At 27.9% G+C, this 24307-nt stretch overlaps 1 protein-coding gene across 2 annotated transcripts; it reads right to left on the bottom strand.

Annotated features, from left to right (window-relative positions):
- Positions 1 to 5411: 5411 nt before the first annotated feature.
- Positions 5412 to 23996, bottom strand: LOC107166228 (ATP-binding cassette sub-family G member 4). 2 transcript variants are annotated; one of them, XM_015514800.2, is made up of 14 exons: positions 23678 to 23996; positions 14289 to 14419; positions 9050 to 9167; positions 8333 to 8522; positions 8061 to 8206; positions 7744 to 7982; positions 7527 to 7673; positions 7343 to 7444; positions 7068 to 7255; positions 6802 to 6970; positions 6633 to 6733; positions 6365 to 6520; positions 6112 to 6297; positions 5412 to 6051 (listed from the first exon to the last, which is right to left on the bottom strand). In XM_015514800.2, exons 1-14 carry the CDS (start codon positions 23704 to 23706, stop codon positions 5893 to 5895), a joined length of 2061 nt encoding a protein of 686 aa, XP_015370286.1. In that variant the 5' UTR covers positions 23707 to 23996; the 3' UTR covers positions 5412 to 5892. The 2 variants fall into 2 exon arrangements, with proteins under 2 accessions (XP_015370286.1, XP_015370285.2); XM_015514799.2 differs by lacking the exon at positions 23678 to 23996 and having other exon boundaries at positions 14289 to 14753.
- Between the last annotated feature and the right edge of the window lie 311 nt (positions 23997 to 24307).

The following is a 24307-nucleotide window of genomic DNA, read 5'->3' as shown; positions in this document are numbered from 1 at the left end:
ATCGCTCTCTTAAAATTTACCCTAGGTATATAAAAACAAAAGTTTTAATTTTTTAATTTTTTGTATTTCTTTACAATTTTGAATTTCAATGTCATTTTTTATATTTTTTCAAATTTTGGTTCATTTGTGAGTCCAAATATTATTATTTGTGAAGTTCAAATATTATTTTAAAATGTTTACATCTTTTTACATGATTTTTTTTTAATAAACTTCAATAATTATGCACAGGTGAGTAGTGACAAGTATACTTGAATAAAATATTCAAATAAATGCTATACCCTATTATAATCTAAACCTATAAAAAAAATTAATAAAGCTTTTTTACAATCCTTTTAAATGTACACTACCGTAAAAATTTACATTAGAATTTATGTAAAATTATTAAAAATTTAAAAGAATGTAATGGATTTTTATTTTTTTTTAGGTGCATAAAAGTATTTTTTCTATAGACGTATGTCTATGATTTTTTCAGCATTATAACTGTTGCATATCTCACCATATTATATAAATTACCATTAAAGTGATTATTGTTAGTCATGAAATTTCGATCAATCGTCGTGGCAATCGCGTTCGTCGTTGTAATTTTGTATTCATTTTAGTTTCCGGTTCTTTAACGCGGCTCCCTTCTCAACTTCCGTGACGCCCCTAGGAGTCGCAAGCCCGCCACGCACAGTTTGAAGTTTGAATACTCTGGCTTATTGTCAAATGAGACTAGAGAGTGTTTAATACATTTACATTAATTATTGTAATTGAATATATTATATTTGTGTGTACACTATTCTGCATATATTTAACATCAAGATACTATATATAAGAAACAGTTGAGTGGATCTCGAAATTGGATATCCAAATTTAAGAATACAAAATCTCTATCTACGCCAAATTATACAAATTTATAAATATGGAATTAAATATGTGTATTGGGACCATTATCCTTTGTTATTGTTATTCCATTATTCTATAGGTACTCTAACTTGTGACTGATTTATGTTTTGTGTTTTTGTGTGAAGTTACTTGTGAGTGTGTTTTGTATTTATGTGTTAGTTGTTAACGATGTGGTGTTTTTGCCATACGATAAATAAATAAATAAAAATCAAGATACTCCAAAATCCTGCATCACTCTATCAAGCCTTCAAAAATGAAAACACAGCTGCAATCAGTACATTTTTCCATAATATAAACATTAAACACTAAATATTACCCATTGTAAATAATAACTATAAATTTAGTCTATAATAATGTAGTAAAATGTATTCCAAAATTTAATGTACACATATATATATTTTCCTTTCTTTTTCTTATATAAATTTTGATTAAAGTAGGCTAAAAACCTGTGTTGTTGAAGCCTTAATAAACTTTAAAAAAATAATTAAAAAAATATTTAACAGCAACGATTATTTTATAATAAATTCTCAATACACGAATGAATCATTAGAAATGACTAACGAACAAACGCATCTACCATCACGGTTTTTCCTAAATAGCAACAAGTTGGTATACAAATTTCCATTTTTCAAATCATTCAATCGTTTACTACAATAATACGTCATGACGCATATTTGTTACCTACCTGCCGCGAAAAACCCTTCAACAGGTGTCAGATACAAGTATTCAAACAGCGACGTCGACGGTATAGTCATCCTATTTATAGGTGCATACTGCATAGTAATATTTACCCAACTACCATGGGTACAAGTTAATAATTGCGGACGCCAATAAATATCGTTTAAAAATTAAAATAATAATTTATTCAACGGGGTCAATGACCAATTACCTATACGTGAATAGCACTGTGTTTAATTAATGTAATATATTGGAAGAGTAAACTCGTACATGTTAAATGTTTGACGTCATTTTTTGAATGGATAATTGACTTGAGAAAATTTCGAGCAAAGTACATTGTACTCTAACGGCTCGGTCATAGGAAAAGTCTATTAACATTTTATGGTGCTCGCTTAGAACTGTTTTCACAAACAACCTTTTCTGACGTAGGTACGAAATTTTCCATTATCGTGCCAACTGCGGCACTGCGCTCAATATCGCAAATATCGCCGAAATGACTAGACGATTCTCGGTCAAATATTTGATTGCGATGTCTTATTGTAATATACCCTATAGTAGTTTACCTATAGTTAATATTATCCTAAGTAATATCTCAGGACGAGTGTATTGTACGGTCAAGACTTTTCAATTATGTTCATATAATAGCTCGATGCATTGAATTGTCTGTAACTATTATACCTTTCAACATTTTAAAATTTGTATTTAATAAGTAAATATTGGACTAAGTGTTGCAGTGACATTTTTGTATTCTTCTGACTATACAAAAATTATATTTGTGTTCTAATAAGGTGGATAATAGGTATAATTAGGTACCATAATACTTACTTTGTGACTTGTACAATATACGCTAAACACATAAATACCAAATACGAGTACGTGTACCTAATCGTGAATTTTTTATCCCGCGGATTGCTCACCAGTCCCCGTCAATAATTATTAAGATAGGTCGTTTGATCTCCCAATATTTTAAATCACCGAACAATTGTTATAATTTTTTATCTAAAAATCTTTAAATCTTTAAAAAAATTTAAAATATCAGTAAGTAATTATTATAAATATTAATTATAAATTCATTATTATGATTATATATCTATAGATTTTTAAAACCATTTGAATAAATAAATATATAAGTACCTACCTTATTCAAAGTAAAATATACAGGTAGGTAATTTTACTATTCTATTATTATACATTATCATATTTGCCCCCCTTATATAAAAATTGATAATAATATGCCACTGCCTATATAAGAACCACTGCAATCGCAGATTGATACCTACAATCAGGTCCGGCTTTAGATTAGATCGACGAGTGCGACGGCACAAATCAGGAGGGCACGTGGACGTGGTTGTCCATTTATATATTTAAAAAGAGGGTAAAGAACGCCGAAATAATAGAAACTTACCTACACCGGGCATTGAAAAATCTAGAGTCGACCCTGCCTAAATTTTAATTTAAGTTGCCAGTATATTAATAAAATTGGGCGTTATAAATTAATAACAGTGTAAAAGTAAATGTTATTTTTAGTTTTGGTTCAAAAAAAAAAAACAAAATAATTTGACGCATTAAATTTTCAAGTAAGTTTACTGATAGCCTTTAATTTTCTATACATACCTAATAAATAATAAAATTGCAGATGTACCCTGGGGACATTATTTACTCAATAAGTATTTACTGGGTGGTAATAATTCGTAGGTCGAATAATTCAAAAAGATTTTGAGAAAATATGAACAAAATCAATAATATTTTATCTTTTAGTCATCTCATAATATGCATTTAGCATGTTATTTACATTTTGAAACCATAATTTTATTGTTTTTAGCGCAGAAAAATAAAATTTTGTGTTTTGAAGGTCTTCGTATCATACGACTTCTGCGTTACTATTTTAAAATCAATAAATACAATAATAAATTGTAACCATATAATTTTTATTCGGAAGTATTATTATTGATACCTTCGGAAGAAATTATCCTCTTTAGTCCTTGTTGTCTACAATAATAGCTATAAGGACGTAGATCGCTCGTACTCAGTTTTTAAGGTCAGATTCATCACTTGTTCAGTTATCTAATATTATAAGTTTTTGACTTATTGTTTAAAAAAATTAACGTTTTAAAACAACCATCTTCTTTATCATCAAAAAGTTAAAAAAAAAAACAAAATCGTTGGTTAAGCGTATAATTAATAAATAATTATTAATTATGACATGTTTTATAATATTAACACATCCACAACTAATATTACAAACGAATAACGATAACTCAGTTAAGTACTAATTAAAATCAATTAATAGTTATAATTTTAACAAATATTATGTAGATAGTATAGATACATAGGTACTTGTAAAGTGATAGAACTTTAACATAAATTTAAGTATATATCTAATACATCGATGAAACTACTAGAAAAATTAACCCCGACAGAACAATAAAGATTTAAAAATCGTTTTCTGAGAGTGCGACAATAACACTTTAAAGCTACCTAATAACTTTTAATTAATTTAAAACAATTAAATAATAAATACCTAAAAATCATGAGTTACGATAACTTAATGAGATGATGCAACTAAGACATACACTTATTAATAATTATATCTACTTAAATTAGAATGTTATTCAGCATCAGACAATTCTTAATGCTTGATTCTCATTTCTCGCTGATTTTTATTTCCGTGCAGATTCCTTTTAAATTATATACTACCTATATAGATGATGTTTAGACGGTATTTGGTGTTGACACGTGCATTTTAGATTGCACATATTCCTTCTGGGACGTCTAATATGGTACAGTTACAGACGTAACAGTATATTTTATGGGTGAATTTTTAGAATGTACACAACAATCCTAGATGTATTTGTTGCTTGCATGGCATATCTAACAAATAAAACCACTAACAGAGAAAACGCTAAAAAATATTAATTACCGTTTTCCTATTTTCACCACATTACTCATTGCATAAACCTAGGGTTTATTTCCTATAAAATATTCGATTGCTTATTTTCATAATCATTACTAGATGGTCAGACTGTTTTCATACCTGATTAGTGATAATCAATATTTAATTCTCAATCACAATGTAGAGATATATTATATTATAGGATAGATAGTTATTATGCAATTTATACTATGTACAATGTAAGCAATATTTCTATATTATTTAACCAAGTAGAGGTGTTACTATATTTCATGCTATAGTTTTAAATTAGTTTTATTCTAATTTTTCATCAAAATGAAAGTTTCCCAATGTCACTGGACCAATTTGAGTACATACCATGATGCGCATGTACTTAATGTTTGTATAAATATTATTTGATTTATAATTATTACTCAAATAAGTTTTTTAGTATATCTCAAAAAATAAAACATTATTTTTACTTTATGCTATATAGTACATACATTACAAAGTGTATTATAGAAGACAATATTGTACCTACCTCTACAGTCTGCACAGACTACTTTTGATGCCAATCTCTAGCACAGCATGCCATCAGGAGACTAAAACTTTTCACACTTCAAAAAAAAATAATTATAAATATACCATAAATTTATGGTCCTCATTAGATTAAAAAATTGTTCATTTTGCAAAATGATTTAATTAAAATAATAACTGATTGTGTAAGTATATAAAAGTCTAAAAATAAAATAGAACATTTAGATTCAGGAACAATAATATAAGATTTTAATTATAAGGATATAAATATCATTAAGTAATGAATAAAATATTAAAAACCGTAAATGATACAAATATCATTATTGCAAGTACAGTTTTATATTGTTCACATTGCATTTTGTATCAAAAACTTTTATACAATTCAATAATTATTAGACAAATGAAGTACTTGAAGACAATAAAAGGAATCAGATCAAAGTATATTTCATAATACAATTGATTTAACAATGTATATAATGGGTGTATACATATATAAGAAAAGAAATACAAACGATAATAATAAGTTATTAAATAATCTATTAAAATTTGGTCATAGTTCTAAAGATTAAAAAAAAAAAATACATTTAAAAAAAATAAAAAAAATGAATAAATAAACAAATGAAAACTAGTAACCAATTACTTAACGAAACGATATGTTATATCTACTAAAACAAATGCCTTGTAGTTTTCTTTTTTCGTCAAAATACATATATTGCTTAAAAATGTTTATATCACAATATTACATTTAATTATTATAAAATCTGTATAAACCAAAACCGAGCAATAATAATAAGAGATTTGTATATATACTATACATACATTCACAGATAAATTTATTATCTTAATAAACTATTAACGTATAATTGTTCATAATAGAAGAGCTTTTCAATAATTTGTATTAATTAACGCGATGACTTGAGCTTCCATCGGAGAAATATGAACGCAGATATACGTAGCACAAAGAATATTATAATCAAAGCAACAATATCCAAAGAAAAGCTTGCATCCATCATATCTAATTCTCTAAGTGTGGTACTCGGTTTTTTGAAGTGGCAATAAATCTAAAATTTAAAAGATTTTAAATCATGTTTATGACATTATATAAAATGCTGTATATATACCTGGTGACATTGAAGGATTGTTCGATTATAACCATAAGTAGCCAATGCTGTACCTTCAAAGCCATAGCGGATATAACTTAAATATGTGATCCATCTCAAATAAATAGGTATAGCATCAAAGCTCACAAAGAAACCAGAGAAAAGCAAGAAAGGTACAGACATGACTGGTGCTAAGAACACTCCATTCTGTAAAAAATAGTGATTTAAATCAATAAAACAATGTAATTATTACTATAAATTTTAGTTTACTTACTTGTACATTCATTGCAGCTCCAACTACGAGTCCAACACTTTGAGCAACAAATGATATAAGAAGACAGGCTGATAAGAACATACCAAATCTGAACATTTCAAGTGGTTGTGAAGTCATGTAGTATACAATACCAACATACATGACGCAAAATATTGCCTAAACCGAAAACAAAAATGAGAATAATTTAATAAGGTGAAATATTTAATAGTTATTTATAAAAGTATGGAAAATTTTAAAATTGATTGGATATAATATAATATAACCTAACCTGGAACGGAATATCTGATAATGTAATAGCCAAATAATATGATCTGAGAGAATACCATCTATTAAAATTTTCTTTGATCAAAACGGGTAACTCTAGAGGGACTGAAAAAAAGGTTTAAATTTTGATTAATATGTGATTTTCTTATTAAATAATGAATTACTAAACTTACATGATAAAATGGTGATTGTCATTGATGTGTACATAAGGAACAACATGTTGAAAAATAGAAATCCAAGGTTACTAAGTACTTTGGCACCATCATTACCAATATCATAATACAATGAACCAATTAAAAATCCGACCAAAATGTGAGCAAACAAACGTAAGTACATAAGAGTCTGAAATTAGATTAACCAGTTAATATTAATATAAGTACAGTATGATAAATAAATTTATAATCATTTTCGTAATTTAACAAATTTTATAAAAGCATACCCAATCTCTTCTGCTAAAAAGTAATGTTCGCTTGAGAACAATCCAAAATTGAGCAAACTCAGATGTAGCATATCGCTGTTGACTACTTGGTAAACCGTTCTTTAGTAAGGTATCAGTTGCTTCATCTGAATTATTTAGATTTCCAGTTTTAATCGAACTCAATTCTGAATTAATAGCAGAGCCATCATCTACAATATAAAAATAAGTTAATTACATACATTATAATGACGAATTCTGTTCATGAAAAGTTTATACGAGATTAAATGAGCACTTACCAGGTTTAGAAAATTGATTTCCTGAGTACTGCAATAAACTATCAGAATCCATGGATTTTGATAATTTATCTATTTCGATAAAGTTTGAAGATAAGTTGCTACCTGAAACACGAAAACGAATAAAATTAAAAAAACGAATTTTGAAAAATGTTGATTCGATGACAGATTGTACAGAAATATTTACTTTTCATTATTTCTTTCTGGTTGACATTATTCAAATTTTCTGGTTGTGGGAATGGTTTGCCAACTTGAATATCGTATTTTCCATTGTTAATGGCCGTCACCAATTTGCGGACATTATCACCATATTCGCCGCATGACACCTCAATTACTGCACAAGGAATATAATTAGTACATATCGAGTTTATTAATTCAAGGACCCAACTGTGAATTTGACTCACAGTAAGACGCAGGGTTATGGTAACTAGGACATTCGAGTCCGAGGGTGCCGAGGAAAGGAACGAGTTGTTTCGTGGATCCTTGGTAGACACATTGTCCTTCAGCAAGGGTGTAAAGATGATCAAACATCTCGAATAACCGAGCACTGGGTTGATGAATCGTACAGATGATTGTACGGCCACCACGACTCAGCGATTTCAGCAAGGAAATACATTGGAAACAAGAACTACTGTCTAAGCCACTAAAATTGTATAAATTAACATGCATTAATATTTGTAAATGTTCGGACATTTATCTTGGAGCTGGTAATGTGTCTAACCTAGTTGGCTCGTCGAAAAACATAATGGGAGGATTGTTTACAAGTTCAAGAGCAATGGACAAACGTTTTTTTTGTCCACCTGACAAATTGCTTGTCATTGTCCTTCGGTGTTCTTGTAAACCTAATGTTTCTAATATTTCTTGAATCTGTAAACAAAGTTAGATATATGAAAAATAGCAATATTTGTTTCGTGCTTATATTTGTCTTCGTTGCTTGTAGGAGACGGCAATAATTGAAAAATAAATAATAAAAGTACGTGTACTGCAACTTACCACTTGATATTTGCTGTCTTTCGATATGTCTGATCCTAACTTTAACGAAGAAGCTACTTGCATAGCTTCTTCTACAGATAAATTGGCATGGAGCTGATTGTCCTGCATAATATAACATGATAATTTTCTGAATTGACTCAAATTTCTTTCGTGCCCGTTAATCGTGATGGAACCTTTAACTCCGGAACATCTGAAAAGTAAAGCGGAACATGGTGTTAACCCACATTTAATTATTAATTAATATTATATAATATTATGATTACGAAATTGTATAGCACATGTTTTGTATTACATACAGTGATAAATGGATGTATGGGTCAATATTGAACAAAACGTACAAATGCCATAGTACAGAAAAAATATGTATATCTCATGTGATAAAATATGAATTAACAACAAAGGAATATGGAATAATAACCAATGAACTTATTATCGTAATGAACTATAGTCTAAAAACACTGTATACATAGCATACAGGCATGCGTATGACCTTATGTCCAGTTGATATGTCCTAAATATTTATTATCAGTTTCTATATTTCAAACAAAAGAATTTAACACTAGGTGAAAAAAACCATATTCATACACACTATAAAAGGATTCTCTAATCGTCTGCTACTTCTCCGATGGTAAAATTCAAAGCAATACAAATAATGAGAGACAACGACTTAACCATGATCAATTATAATAGTAAGATTATCATATAAAATCATTTTACTTGTATCCTGTGAGTATGTTCAGCAGTGTGGATTTTCCGGCACCAGACGGTCCCATGATGGCCGTCAACTCACCTGATCTCAGGCGGCCACTTACGGATTTTAAGATATTTTTGGAAGCTGAAAGAAAGAAATAATATACATTAAAACACAAAATATTTCAGTTTAAAGTAAACGATATCATCTCATAGATCAAAATGTGTTTTAAAGAAATATCTAAAAATATTAAAACACGTCATACACGCAGTCATTTTCTGAACATTTTTTTGATTTTTGCAATCCTAAAGCGATTAAAAGCCAAAATATTGGGTAAGAGTGTATATGTATCAAGATATACACCAAACACCGTAAGAAATGTCACACCATCTAGTGATTTTGTTTGAATCATTTTCTATATACATATACTATATAGATACATATAAAAATCAACATTTTAAATTTTAGTCGATTAAAAGATGATCTCTTTTTAAGCAACTTTTATAATAACTGTTAAAAAAATTACCGAGTGTTTTAAGAACTTTCCCATCATATGAAATTTTGTAACTGTGATACTGCTGATCCCTAATCCTTTCAATATTATCAACGACCTCAACACATATTGAAATTATGAAACTGAAAAATCTGACTAAGTAATTTCAAATAATTTTTGTTTTGTTCTGAAATATCATTACAGAGTATTTTGAAAAAAGCTAACATGACGGGAAACTCAACATAATCCAATAACGCAAGAGTGTAAGCGTTGTTTTAATCGTAATCAACAAAATCGAATAAGTATTTAATTATGTATATTATGTAGCTTTAAATTTAAAAAAAAAATTATCAACTACGTATTATTTAACTAAGTAAGTGAATGTTAAAGTAAGGTCAGCCATAACAAGTTTTTCATCATTTCCGCGTACAGTGAGTTACGAATAAAAATATCATATTATGAAACACATTTAAAAAAACAGGTAAAGGCTAAATAATGAGTTGATATTTCAAAAGCCATATTATTTAACAACTGTAACTTACGGAGAGGGCAGCAGTAAAAAAATAAGCATACGATTGTCGATACTATTTTTTTAATATAAAATCCAAGTTCAAAAAATTGTATATGTTTACTTGAATTATATAGGTTATAACTTTATAAGAATATCGATGATAATTATTGTGACTGGCATCATGATTTGAAATCAGATAACGTTGTAAACAGCATATGATTATACGTATTCTATAAAAGAGGTTATATAATATACTTTATAGAAGGTATTCGCCAGTAGAAATGCATAAAATAATTTAAATTAAATATCATGAACGTATTTCATCCGCTATGTAGGACCTTCAAAAATAATGGATATATTTTGTACACAAAAACTTGTATTAATAAAGAATGTACGAAGGAATAATAATGTTATCACATGCCATGTATTATGATTAGATATTTTCATATCCAAAAATAGGTAATCAAAAAATAACTTTAAATTACAAAAACAATATGAAATATAAATACTTCCCGTTGCATAAATACGAATTAGAAGACAACATGATTAGGGGTTCTCCTTATGTCTGAAAAGTTTTATGCTATAATATTATTATCCAGTGAGAACAACCGGTCTGCTCGAGGACACTATACAAATCATGACCTTGCATTTAAAGCCTGACAAAGATTCCTTCGGTAAGCAAAAAACTAATAGTCAACGTTTAAGTCAGTGGTTATAATGTACACATTAATAGTCGCTAAATTTTCTCTAAGAATTCCCCATGCTCATGTTATTTAATACTTGATAATCCTCATTATTTTAATGTGCTTTAAAAACAATGCTAATTTCGTTTTTTAGATGTCACAAGTAAAAAATAAAAATAAATATAATTTTAGCTACTATACTACATAGATTTTGAATGAATAACAAACAAAAACACTTCTTAATTTACAGGCTTTCAAATAATTATCAGTATAGTATGTAACAATATGATTATCACTGCATAACAAAATCAATTCAGAACGAATCTCTACCACAAGTTATCAATATATTGTTTTGAGTTCGCGCGTGGTTTCTTAACCGTTTATTTTTGTTTTTCTCAATGTTGCTATAAACTATTAAGTAAAGCTAGAATGTTAAAATATTAAATCTTTGTAGGTATTAGGTGCTTAAAAAACTGTTAAGGTGGTAGAATTGTAAGTTTTCAAAAAATAATTTAAGAAAATAATAAAAACAAATGAATATAAAGCTTTTTAAAATTAGGTACAACACTAGAAAAAAATCTGGTGTAGGGAACGCTTTAAATAATATTTTATAATTTAATCTCAGGATTTAAAAAACAACCTAAGCTGTCCTCCGAAAAAAAAAAGAGAAATAGATTTTTTTGAAACTGTAAAATAATAATTAGGTATCATTTATACCTACTACATTTAATCTATTTTAATACAACTATATGTGTTAGTATGTAAATTAGCAATAGTCAATCAAACATTTTTTTTTAACAATCCTATAATTATAAATACATCGAAAAATGTTAATATTATTCATATAATAATTACAACAATTCAATATTTTTAATTTACATTTTTAGAAACAGCACAAATAGTAAATTGTCTTTAGAACATAATATTAAATGAGAGCTATACATTTGTTATTAAAATACACAAACGAGTTTTGGTCATGGATAAATCGAGACATATCCGGTAATTATGGATAATTGCGAGCAATGGGAAATATTAAAGTATTATTGAGTGATATTGAGATATTATGTATTATACATTATATACATAGACTTTAATACAAAGTCTAACTACCTATACTGAAATTAAATGATAAAACAATTTATAAATATAATAAATAATATTGACAGATGGGTAAAAAATCAAATTATTAATTTCATAATAAACAATAGAAATAGGTATATGTATAATAAATGTATCAACAGTTCAATATCTAATGGGTTAAATTCCATTATTTTTTGTAAAATCATTTTATCATTATTATTAATGTGTTGCATAACATATTTATTTGCTGAATATCACTATTAATAAAAATTCACTACGGAATTCAGTATGTGAAATCACGTATATGGATCAATTAGAATGGCCATCACCCAATTGCGATACAGACGATATAGTTAAACTTTAAGTGCAAAGTTGTGATATTGCTTATTTAATTATAACTGAACATTCGTCTTGTCTTTTTTGTTAAGGTGGGCAATTAATATAAAATAATGAATATAAGTTCTTAGTTACATAAATATTAATAAACTAAACGAATATAAATACAATATCAATCTCTAAAATTTTCAAATTTATTCGAAACAAGCATTTTCTTTTACAGCCTTCGGATGAATAATGTAATGATAGAATAGTTAAGTAGGTATAATTTAGTAATATATAATATATGACGCGTATGTGTGTTTGTAATTAAATTCATATTTAAACCGTGTATCCATTACATATAAGATATAAAAAGGTAATTAAAATGTTAGTATTATTATTCTATATAGGTACCTATATAGATATTGCTATATAGTTTTTCAAAAAATTATGACAATGCAGTGTCGTTTGAAGAAGATAGTTACGGAGACATTGCCTCTCCTCTACAAAATATGTCCAAGAATTATTTTATTAAGCCATACATTTTTCTATTATTCACAGATTTTTTTAGTTGCATATTCAATATTAATTGATAATGGGGTCGTGAAACGCAACGTTAATTTAAATTTGGCGAGGAACATTTTATAATTCTTGCTCTTGAAAAAATCTTGTTTACAATTTATTATAGGTATGAACGAAAGAATTTGAGTCACTAATACTTTGATTTATAGATATATAAATTGATATATTGATATTCAAATTAAAATATGTAACCTTCAAGTTCTTAATGTTATGTATAGGTATAACCTTATTTGATAACTTAATTCAAAACGTAAAGAAACTAACATATATCGAATTTGCATACTAACGAAGTAGGTATAATACTGATATCGTAGCTTCATTTTATATCTAACTACAGATGAATGGAAGTAATTAAAAGCGTAATGTTTTTATTTAAGTTTCATCGTTCAATACACAGTTTGGAAAACACTGTTTGAGAGATCCAATACTTTTCACGGACTTTACCAATGGGATATAGCTACAAGTAGTAGAGGGGATACTCGACCTTCTACCCTTTCCCACTTATTAATTGCCACTGGGTAATAATATATTTGAAATTATAATTAAGAGAATGAAGAGATGTTGCTGCAGTAGACGTATAGCCTAAGGTACACTATAGGTCTATAGCTAAAGTACCTAATATTATTTTAAAATTTTAAAATCAGCGGGGAAAAAATAATAACAAAAGAAATTGAACTAGCATAACATACGTCAATGGTATAAGTAGGTACGCGAGACATTATTTCTTACTGTTTAACTAATATTATAATGGACTTGAACTCAAAAACAATAACAACTACCTAATAAGAAAACAATGAGAAACGCTGATTCGTCGGCCTTCGCCATAATAATAATTTACCTACTGCAATAATATAATGAGTGTCTGACATACACATGATCAAGATGGACTTCAGACGCTAAATAAATTAATTGTACGTTGTGTCATAAACATCATGTTTCAGATTCTCAGTTGTGTGACCTTATGTCCACCGCAAATTTGCTATATCCACTTACGTTAAATATTTATACATAACTATTATTACTCACACCGTCATTATCGAATTATTATAAAAGTTAAATTGACCAAATTAACCTTATTCCGAAATTTCTACCGCCTTTCATTCTTATATGAACCGTATAATCAGGATAATAAGTTTTATAAAGTAACGAGGAATGAATAAGAAGGAGGACACAAGAGTAATGAGTTATAATTATTTATAAATAAGCGTGTTAATGAAAACAAAAAATCGGAAACATTTTGGGAAGGACGCGTGTCGCGTTCAACACATTCCTATCAACTTCTAAAGCCCATCGATTCGTATTAGTTGATAGGTAAATAAAACATGCGCCTAAATTATAGTGACAAAGATCGATGGTAGAACAGCCAAAACGGTTAAGTAGGTATCGAACGTAATAATAATTGTCTGCAATGGCCTCGCCGACACAAATACAATAATAAGCAATAATATAACTAACATACTTATTATCCACCAACTCAACTAGCTGATTTTATACGATATATATGTTTTTTAAGATTTACAACATATAATTTGCGCAGGATATAAATATGAATAAAATATTATAATGTATGAAAATGTAATGTTTGAATATATACTCACTGTTTTTGGTGCCTTCGGTCACGGTGTACATGAGATCGGAGAAGGCGATGTCCACGGGTGGCCTTTTGGGTAGGTGACTCAGGGTCTTGGGTTGGCATGGCGTGATCGTCACTTTGACCGCGCCGGATTTCCTGTCAACAGACACGGGATCGATCATTAAACGGCCATCTTGTTTAACGGTGGACAGCTCGTCCATGGGAACGACGATGGATTCATCGATTATAGTCATGATGAATTATCGCTGCAGCAGCAACAGGATGAACACTTTTACGCACGTTGTTCGATAATACGTCTAAGTATTTATAAATTATAGTTGTACGTATATCAGCCGTCCGGTTTCTGTACGAATTGAATTCGACAAGAATAAAAACCGATTTTAAATATCACGCATAATCCGTCGGGAACGTACGAGGACCGTTTGCCTACAGTTCATCGCAACCACTACTAGAAGTACTAGCTGCATAATATTATTATGTTGGACTTGACTACGTATTTGCCTGCGCGCCGTAGTAGCGCGGCAATCGAGTATATATAATAATATATAATAACAGTTGGCGACTGAATATTTTAATAGTAGGGACAAGGAAATAACCTTTGTTTGCCTTGAAAGATGCCGTCGTCATTCCCCACTTCTAGTACCGACTCTATGGCTATGTATATATACTTAGTAAAATGACGAGCTTATATACGCACACTGTATTCGATAGCCCGGTAAAATAGTAAAATCAAAAAATAAATATTATCCTGAATGTGTAATCATTTTTATGACGTACGTATTGCAGCAGTATATGACCGTGTAGAGTTAGTAGTACCGTATCCGTCGTGAATTTAAACATGTACTATGAAGGATAATTTGTCTGCGCTTTACAAGTTAAAATATACGACTACAGTATGAGTATGATAGTAGTATCTATTCATAAAATGTGCATGATAGTATAGGTTCTTAATTCGTTTTAAACACTACGTGGAGCTGAATATGAATCAATAATTCGGTTTTTTTCGAATAACGTCACGCACAGGCAGGTTCCACAACTAAAGTCGAAAGTTACCAAAATGTTACTATACAAACCCCCGTATTGACATGGAATTTTTACAACGATACATGTCTCTGTATCTCTTTTTTCGTATTTCCTATAATTTATCGTACTTTAAAATAATTTATTAAGCAACATAATAATATAAGATATAATCGTGTAATCGAACGCAATCAATAACCGCGCTCATCAACTTATGGGCGTCAACGTATTTTATTTTATTGCTAAACCTACTATTTCCTATTATAATACAATATTATGGTTTACTATATTATAAATTTACTACTCATAATTTACTATTGTCTATTTATTAACATTATACTTAAAATAAACTTCGAAATATAATAAAAAATAATCTGGATAAACGTATATTTAAACATAAGCCATGATGTCGTATCTAAAAGTAAATACAATATAAGTACTTTACAGTTTACATAAAATGATTGTACAGGTTAATTGATAAATTTTTCATAAGTATTTGGTATACTGGTATACAACTGTACTATATTAATTTGCTGCTAATTTATTCAATAAAAATACTAAACTAAATGTTTATATATATATATTATCCAACACAAACGTTCACACTATAGGTACGAATATTTAATAATTGAATACTAAAACAATAACATAATTCAAATAAAAGTATGTTTTAAACGTATAAATATCTTCGCGTATGTAACAAACTTTTGAAGTATTCAGGCAAATAGGCAATGTGATTATATTATGTGATACTAAATAAAAGGAGAACAAATTCGTATTAATATGTAAGTATAACTAAATATTTTTACTTTCTAGAAAATTGACAGTATCGTTAAATACTTGTATTTTGACCCAATTCTATTATATACATAATATATCGAAATGGGGTGGAAGTTTCAGATCATTTAAAAATAATATTAAAAGTTATTTTTTTCAGTGCTTAATATGTATTTTTTTAGGTAATTTTATTTTGTGTCAAAAGAAGAAACAACATTTTCTATAGATTAAACAACTTGAAATGTTTTAGTTACCAATTTTATTTAAGATTTGAAGATGATAATTATTAGGTAAATTGTATTAGAATACGTTTATGTGATCGATGGGTCTAAATTTCCTAATTCAAGGACTAGATTTATAGTAGAATCACGTATTCATTATTCATAGGTGTCTGAATATTAATATAATTTATATACATAGATTTTCATATTTATTCGCATATAGGCATTTAATATAATCAGTAATAATTATACCAATTTCATAAGAATATAAATGTATGACATTATAATTTTATTCGGGGACCAAAATTTGCTTATACATAATAAGTACCTACTCTTGTTGACAAGTAATCTAACAAACAATATAAAATAATAGTAATATAAAACTTGTTTATAAATTTATTATAAGCAAAAGGCATTGTAAATATAAGCACTATAATATATTATAACGGGTACAAACTAGAGTTTTAAATAATAGTATCTGGAAATTCTGGATTACTCTACAAACAAATAAATACTAACGAGAATACTTATCATTGCTACCGATTTTACAATATTTTGTTTCGTATATAACGTTTGGATATGACGATATGTGTAATAAATTCATGTATACATCATGCATGTATATAAAATTGTATATAATATAGACCTCACGATAGCATTTTCACTCGTATGACATGTTCCTATATCTAAAATTCAAACATATTTTAACAACTCCGTCGAAGAGAATAATTAATACGGTTTTCTTAAATATTATCTCATTGCAGGTCACAATAATAAAGAATAAGTGGTACTGTGATAGTATGTTAAACGCTATTAATTTAATAGACCGAATATAATATATATTTATCTTTTCTTTTTAGATTAACCTTAAATACGATTTAATAATCATACAAATTAGATTAACAAGTATTATATATTAAATAAGGCACGTAATACTCTATAAATTGGAACAACAATATAAGTTACAGACTATCTATAGTAGAATTCAAATTTACCAGGCTACCAAGATTAGCGTGTAAAGAAGGGGAGATCACCTGGGCTATGTCCATATTGAAGTTGTGTTAAAACATAGGCACCAATGTATCATGATTCTGTATTATTTTTAAACCTAGACGTATATAGATTTATAATAAATAAAATGTTATAGCAGTGTTTTTAAACATGATATGATAGGTAGAAATATTAATAGTTTAATAAATAATTGTGTTTTTTTTTTTATATATACTTCAGTTAACCTTTCACAGCTAAAGGACTTGCATAATACCTAAAATTAATAGAATAACAAATACATTTGCTCAAATTTATAGCAAACATTTCATAGTGTTTGAAATAGATATAAGGTATTACATTATCATAAAATCCGCATACAGCGTACGTCATATTAAATTAAATGACCCAGGCTTGAATGCTAGAATAATATATTTTGTTCTTATTTTCATGACTTATAGTATGTAAGTACTTTGTAATTTATTAAGTATACTCATAACTCGTAAGTTATAAGTCATCAATCATCATATCTAATTATTACAGACATCTACTATCTAGGTATACATGGTGAAATTAATGTTACTAAGACTAGATGTGCATACGCTGCAGTATTCACACCATCGCCTATATTGCTATATATATTTCATATAATTACAAATTGGTATATAGGTCGTACTATAAAATAATAATACGGTACACTCCGTAAATTGTACGTTACAGGTATTACAGAGGTATATTTATTGTAATTCTCATCACACTCATACATGTATATTTTGAAATACTTATAACAACTATTATGATACAGCCTTCGATAAGCACCTAGAGATTTCAGTATGTTTATGAACATTGTTATATCGATTGATGAAACAAATTTATATAAATAAAATAAAATAAAACATTAATAGTTGATAGCATGTTGCTTAAACAAATTTTTCAGGCAAATGAATTGCACCAACTAACTAGGTTTGAAATGTATATGCAATATGCATATGTATAATATTCATGAATATTATAACCTATTAGGTATTAAAACATTTCTTAAAATGAAATTAAAATACTGAATATGCTTTGTTTAACATGGTATTATTTAAATCAAATAAATTATATGAAACAAAATAAGCAATTTAATATTAGAAACTATACATTTCTTAATCATCTTATGCTATTGAATAATTTTATACGCGTTTGAATATTAGATATAAGTTGAAGTCGATAAAATAATTATCCATTATTCATACCAATTATTATGAATTTTCTAACATGAATTGTGATTTATTTAAAATAATAAAATATCGGAATCATTAAATGTGATTAAAGTACTTATAATATATATTATAGGTATGTAGGTACTATAATGCGTCTACAGACTTCATGACCCCCGGGTTAAGAATCGGTGTTTACAGTATATAGGAGATATACACGGTAAACTTGTTGAATACCAAACATAAATAATTTAAATATGAACATATTATGAGAAAGCCTTAAAATAAACGTATAATGCAAAACAAAATACACGTGTGCCATTTGTACTGCGTTATGTAACTGCTACGTCTCTAATAGGTTCTGTTTTTTTAATTCCTACTGTTATAATAATATAATTTATATTAATGGTGTAAACACATACAAAAATACTATAAAAAGAGTACCATAAACATTTAACTTCATAACACACTCATCTCGTGAAAAGACATTCTTCGTCACCATCAACATTAAAAAGATGCTGACACCGACTTTCAATCAATTACAATTATAGAATTTCATTCCCAAATTTTAAATGCATTGTCTGTTAATGTAATATTCTAAATTAATTTAAAGTACCAACATACACATAAATCAAATATAAATTACGATGGGTTTTAATAAATCTAAAAAAAATTAGGTACATTTATCATACGATAAACCCCGGATTTTGATAAAATCATAACAATTTCAATATTCGATTTCAATTAAAATTACAAAAAAAAACCATAGCTATTTACCCAAAAATGTATAAGTATATGTTTAACAATTCTTTTTGAAACCTTTCGATCATATTGTGGAAGTTATGTATTACCGAGTAACTCATTATGTAACAACTTTCTATTAACATTAATATAACTATTTTAATACTATAAAATCAATTTAATTTTTTGCATTTGCAGAACTACAAAAGTAAAGCAACAAGGATAATAGGTTGTAAGAATATTACAATAAATAAAAAAATGATAATTGATATAAAATATTTATCTATTAGATAAGTATGTAAACTAGTATGGCAAATGAAGAAATACTGAAAAAATATTAGTACGCATAACTATTTTATTTTAATTCAACAATTACCTATCTTTATGGAATATTTTAAAATTTTAAAATCATAGAGGGATGTGCTATAAACTCTAAAATTATTTCAAAGTACCTAATACTTTAAAATAATTAATAAATAAACGTAAATGTATTAGGAATGTTATAAATAATAATGATATTTGAAAACGTGTATATGATAGTTTTATTGCTAATATAATATGTTTTAAGAACTATATTTGCAAATGTAATAAATAATAATAAATAAACAGTAAAAACTGTTTTGCGCGGGGAAGAACTGATAAGACTATAAACATAATAAAAAATGAAATTTCCACCACATAAAAAAGAGAAATTTGGCCATGAAAAATCGTTTTTTTCGACATTAAAATTACAAGAAAGTCATTCTAGTTTGAAAAACACAAAAAAAAAGGATTTTGAAACAACAAGAACTTTTTTCGTAAGTGATATCAAAAAAATAAAAATTATATTTCACAGATAATGTTCTCAACTATTTTATACATACCTATATCAATTTGGAGCTATCACTACAGCCTGAACGCTGATCCCACGCAAAACACTATTGCATATTTGTTAAACGGAGCAACACATACGAGTATAGTGTCCTCTTAAACGAAATGTGTTTCAACAATATGCGTGCCGTTATGAATTTATAATTATACCTATTTATAACTATTTATATATTATACCTATTTTGTCATGATGTTTTAAAATATTTTTAACATATGTATGATTGAAGTGTCTTCTCTAGATGTTGTATGCAGTATACTTATTAATTGAGTTATGAGTTATGATTTCTGTATGCACATAATATTTATTGATTAATCAATAATCAAAATATAAGGAACCAAAACAAAAATAAATAACAGTACCACAGAATAGATTAAATCAGACAGTACTCCATACATATTGATTATACAGCTATCAATTAGAAATAGACAATAGTTTTATAAAAACAATTAATTATGACAATTTTATTGCAATACTTAAATGTTTAGACTTAAACTTAATTTATGAATTACAGTGGTGGCTGCTTATAATGATCACATCCGTCCGAGAGTATTTTGATCACTATAACCGGAAATCAGTATAAGTGGTGATAAAAAATATAGAAAAAATAACAAAACTTTTTTTTAAATACATATTTTATTTTGTATAAAATATTAAAAAGACTGTGCAAAATATCAAAATACAGTAGTATTAATTATATTTAAATTTAAAAATTAATAAGGAAAATATACATACATAAGAAATTTACAACTTAGGTTATTTCAAAAAAGTCGGTAATTTGCCCCTGTTTTTTTGGTATGGAAACTATTGGTATATATAACACAAACAGTTTCAAACATATACAATATTACGATATGAAGTACACTCATTATGTGGGTCACATTAGATAAGACGTATTTGTTCAACCATACAGCTGTCTATAACTTAAAAATAATATTCAGTGTAATATTCTTATGAATCATTAGTTTTGATTGGTGTGCCGCAAAAAATGTCTGATATTTGTAATTATGCTGGTAAAAAATATTGAAAACAGTAATTTATTCCATTACATTTGTGTTGAGTGTGCCGCAAAAACTTGTGATGTTTAATAGTGTGCCGTGAACCAAAAAAGCTTGAGAATCACTGCTATGAATGAAAGAATATAATTAGTGATCAGCATGTCCTATTTTATGTTTCAAACCTTTTTTTTAAATCAAACAAATATTATACCAGCAGCCAGCAGGTACCTATGATATATAGGTACAGTTATCATAATGTAAAAAAAAATTACTTTTATATTTTTTAAACACTGAGAACATTGAAATAATCAAACAAAAATGTTAAACAGAAAAAATTGTCTTTCATTATTTTAAGCAATTTTCAGTCTGCAGAATTCTGAACTATATACACACAACAGATATAGGTACCTTGGAAATAAAATCAAAAACCCAAATGGCCAAATATAATGAATCGAAACAAAAATGTATTACTCAGTCTATACCGAGGTCTATACATATTTTAACATTTTTAATGTTAGGTTTTTTTTTCAGCTTTGGTATACAAAAGAGTTAGGTACATAGAAAAAATTCCGGAAAAAATGTTACTAGAATTGTTTCTTATAAACTATAAGATTGTTTCATATAGCTAACTTTCATGCATAGTGAGTTTCAGTGTATAGTTGCATCAACAAATTCTCTTTTCAAATAATTACACAATTCTTCTTCTAGAGAGAAAGTAACTTCCAACTACCTTGACCTAATCATATGATTTGTATAAACATTGAGTAAATAGCTAATATTTTCTTGAGATCAATTTATTGACAAAAAAAAAAATGAATATTACAACAAACCATGGAACAAATATTCTAAGTTCTGATTTATTCAAAACAATTAAAACAATTCTGAAATCTTAGAATTTTAGTGATTTGTAAAATTAAAACTAAATAAGTTTTGTACAAAAACCGAGACAAAAACTAAGATTTTGTTTTATGTATAATTGTTAAGTCATGTTTAATAATATTAGTCATGTGTTTTTAAATAAATTTCTCTAACATCACTGATACTATCTAGCACTATAGATTTAGAGAGCAAAAAAACAGGTAGTACAGTTTCAGCAGTTGTTAGTTTGAAGAAAAGTGAAAGTGAAACTGAAGATTTAATTTATAAGATTCTCAACAAACTAAATCTATGCACACATTAGGTTATAACAATATATAAGACTAAAAATCATAGTGAGAGTAGACTATATTGGTTGAGTATACAGTGATTGAATCGTAATTTCTATTAAAACCTCGATTAAAACATGCGCTGAAAAAAATAAATACTATACAATATAAATTACATACACATTTTTTATTAAAAATAAAATCCAGTTCAACTTAACTAAAAACAATAGACTTATTGTAAGACTTGTATGGTAATGATCAGTACAATTATATATATATATATATATATATATATATATATATATATATATATATATATAATAATACAATTATTTTTAATTTTATAGGTAGGCAAGTACTTTATAAATTATAGTTAATTACAGTCAATATTTATTTTCATGATATATATTTTATCCCATATTTTATAAACCTTTCTTATAAAAAATATTTTTAGAAGCAGGTAAGATAAATTTTTTAAGGTTATTGATTAGGGATTACTAAATAAAAGTTTAAGTAATGTATGTTTCGAAGCAGATTTAATAAATATATCTAAATACCTAAACATAGATATAATGTTGCCATTTCTTCCTGCACCTGTGTACCCACCTATATTATGAATTTATGAGCATATTCTCTCTAAATAGGTGCATACTATTAGTAAATAAAGACACAACTTTTTAATCTTTGTTATATTAATATTATTAATGATGATTTTTCAAATTTAATAATGTTTTTAATTGTATTAACATGTACTTACATTTTAGCACATCAATATTGTACATAAATAAATAAATAATATATAAATTATGTAGGTGCCATAGGCATACACAAGGGAGAGGGAGGTTAGGTTAGGTAAGGTTAACTATACCTATTAACTTATCTATGTGAAGAAACTTGCCAACTAACTACACAAAATCATCTAGAAATATACATTAATTGTAGTTAATATGAGAAAATGTGATATAATGCTAGGTATCTATATGACTTTATCATACCTACAACATTCTGTGTAGGAAATAAAATATAGTTAGGTAATGTTAACTCCACACTGTGCAAAAGTGTAATTAAAATATTTTATCAATACAAATCGATTTAAGTGTTTGTAAACATGATCACACTATCACAAGTAATATATTTATTTTGATTATAATTTGTAACTTATAAGCCAGGCCCGTATCCAAGTTGCCATCAACATGTCCAGGCAATACCCAGTAGTAGTTTCAATCCTTGTCAATCGGTATGCCATGACGGCAAACAACATAATAATACAACGGGCTTAACCTGAAGCTCCTACCCGGGGATGGCCTGAGAATTTGAACCCAAACTGAACTTTTTATGTCTCCGGTAGTCCGGTCACAAGCCAGACTGATTGGCACCACAGTTACATAGTCATCACAACATAACATAATATTATCTAATGCAAACAAAACTTACTTGTAGTTGTTCATCACAAAGGAATTCATATTTGACGACGTGGACAAAACGGAAAATCGATGTGACAATATTGCCCGGGCTACGTTGCTGTTTCGGACGACACTCTAGCACTGCACCGGCCAAAGTATTGCGGTCAGGCGAACTTCTCGATACAACGTAACGCGTCTGAGATAGACGTGTTTACAAAAATACGGTGTTTAGCGCGACGACAGTTAACGGCACGCACAACACAACAGTAACATGACGATCGAGTGTTGACTGTTGGTGTTTTGGGCGAACGGGTTATCGTTATCAACAGACGATACGATGGACTATTGGACTAGCGGCAAATGGCAATTGGCGAATGGCGCGACGGCACAGCTGATTTTTCCGTTTTCGGGTCAGTGCACCACACGTGTCGCATCTCCCCCTCACAACAGTTACGGTGGTCGGCGAATCTGCGGTCCGCGGATACCGAAAGTATACGTAACCACTTAGGTAAGATAACTAAAATACCTGACGATTCCATCATAGGAACATTAGGAACATATTCTACGGGCTATAGAAGTTGCTAAGGTTGAACGATTTTACCTTCTACAGTGGTTCTACACGTCTACCGAATACTATTATATGCAGCACTATATAGTAGTT

Source organism: Diuraphis noxia, unplaced genomic scaffold (genome assembly GCF_037042655.1).
Source record: "Diuraphis noxia isolate RWA-SAM2 unplaced genomic scaffold, SU_Dnox_SAM2 contig0002, whole genome shotgun sequence".
NCBI lineage: Eukaryota > Metazoa > Arthropoda > Insecta > Hemiptera > Aphididae > Diuraphis > Diuraphis noxia.
This window is presented reverse-complemented; position numbering and strand designations above follow the sequence as displayed.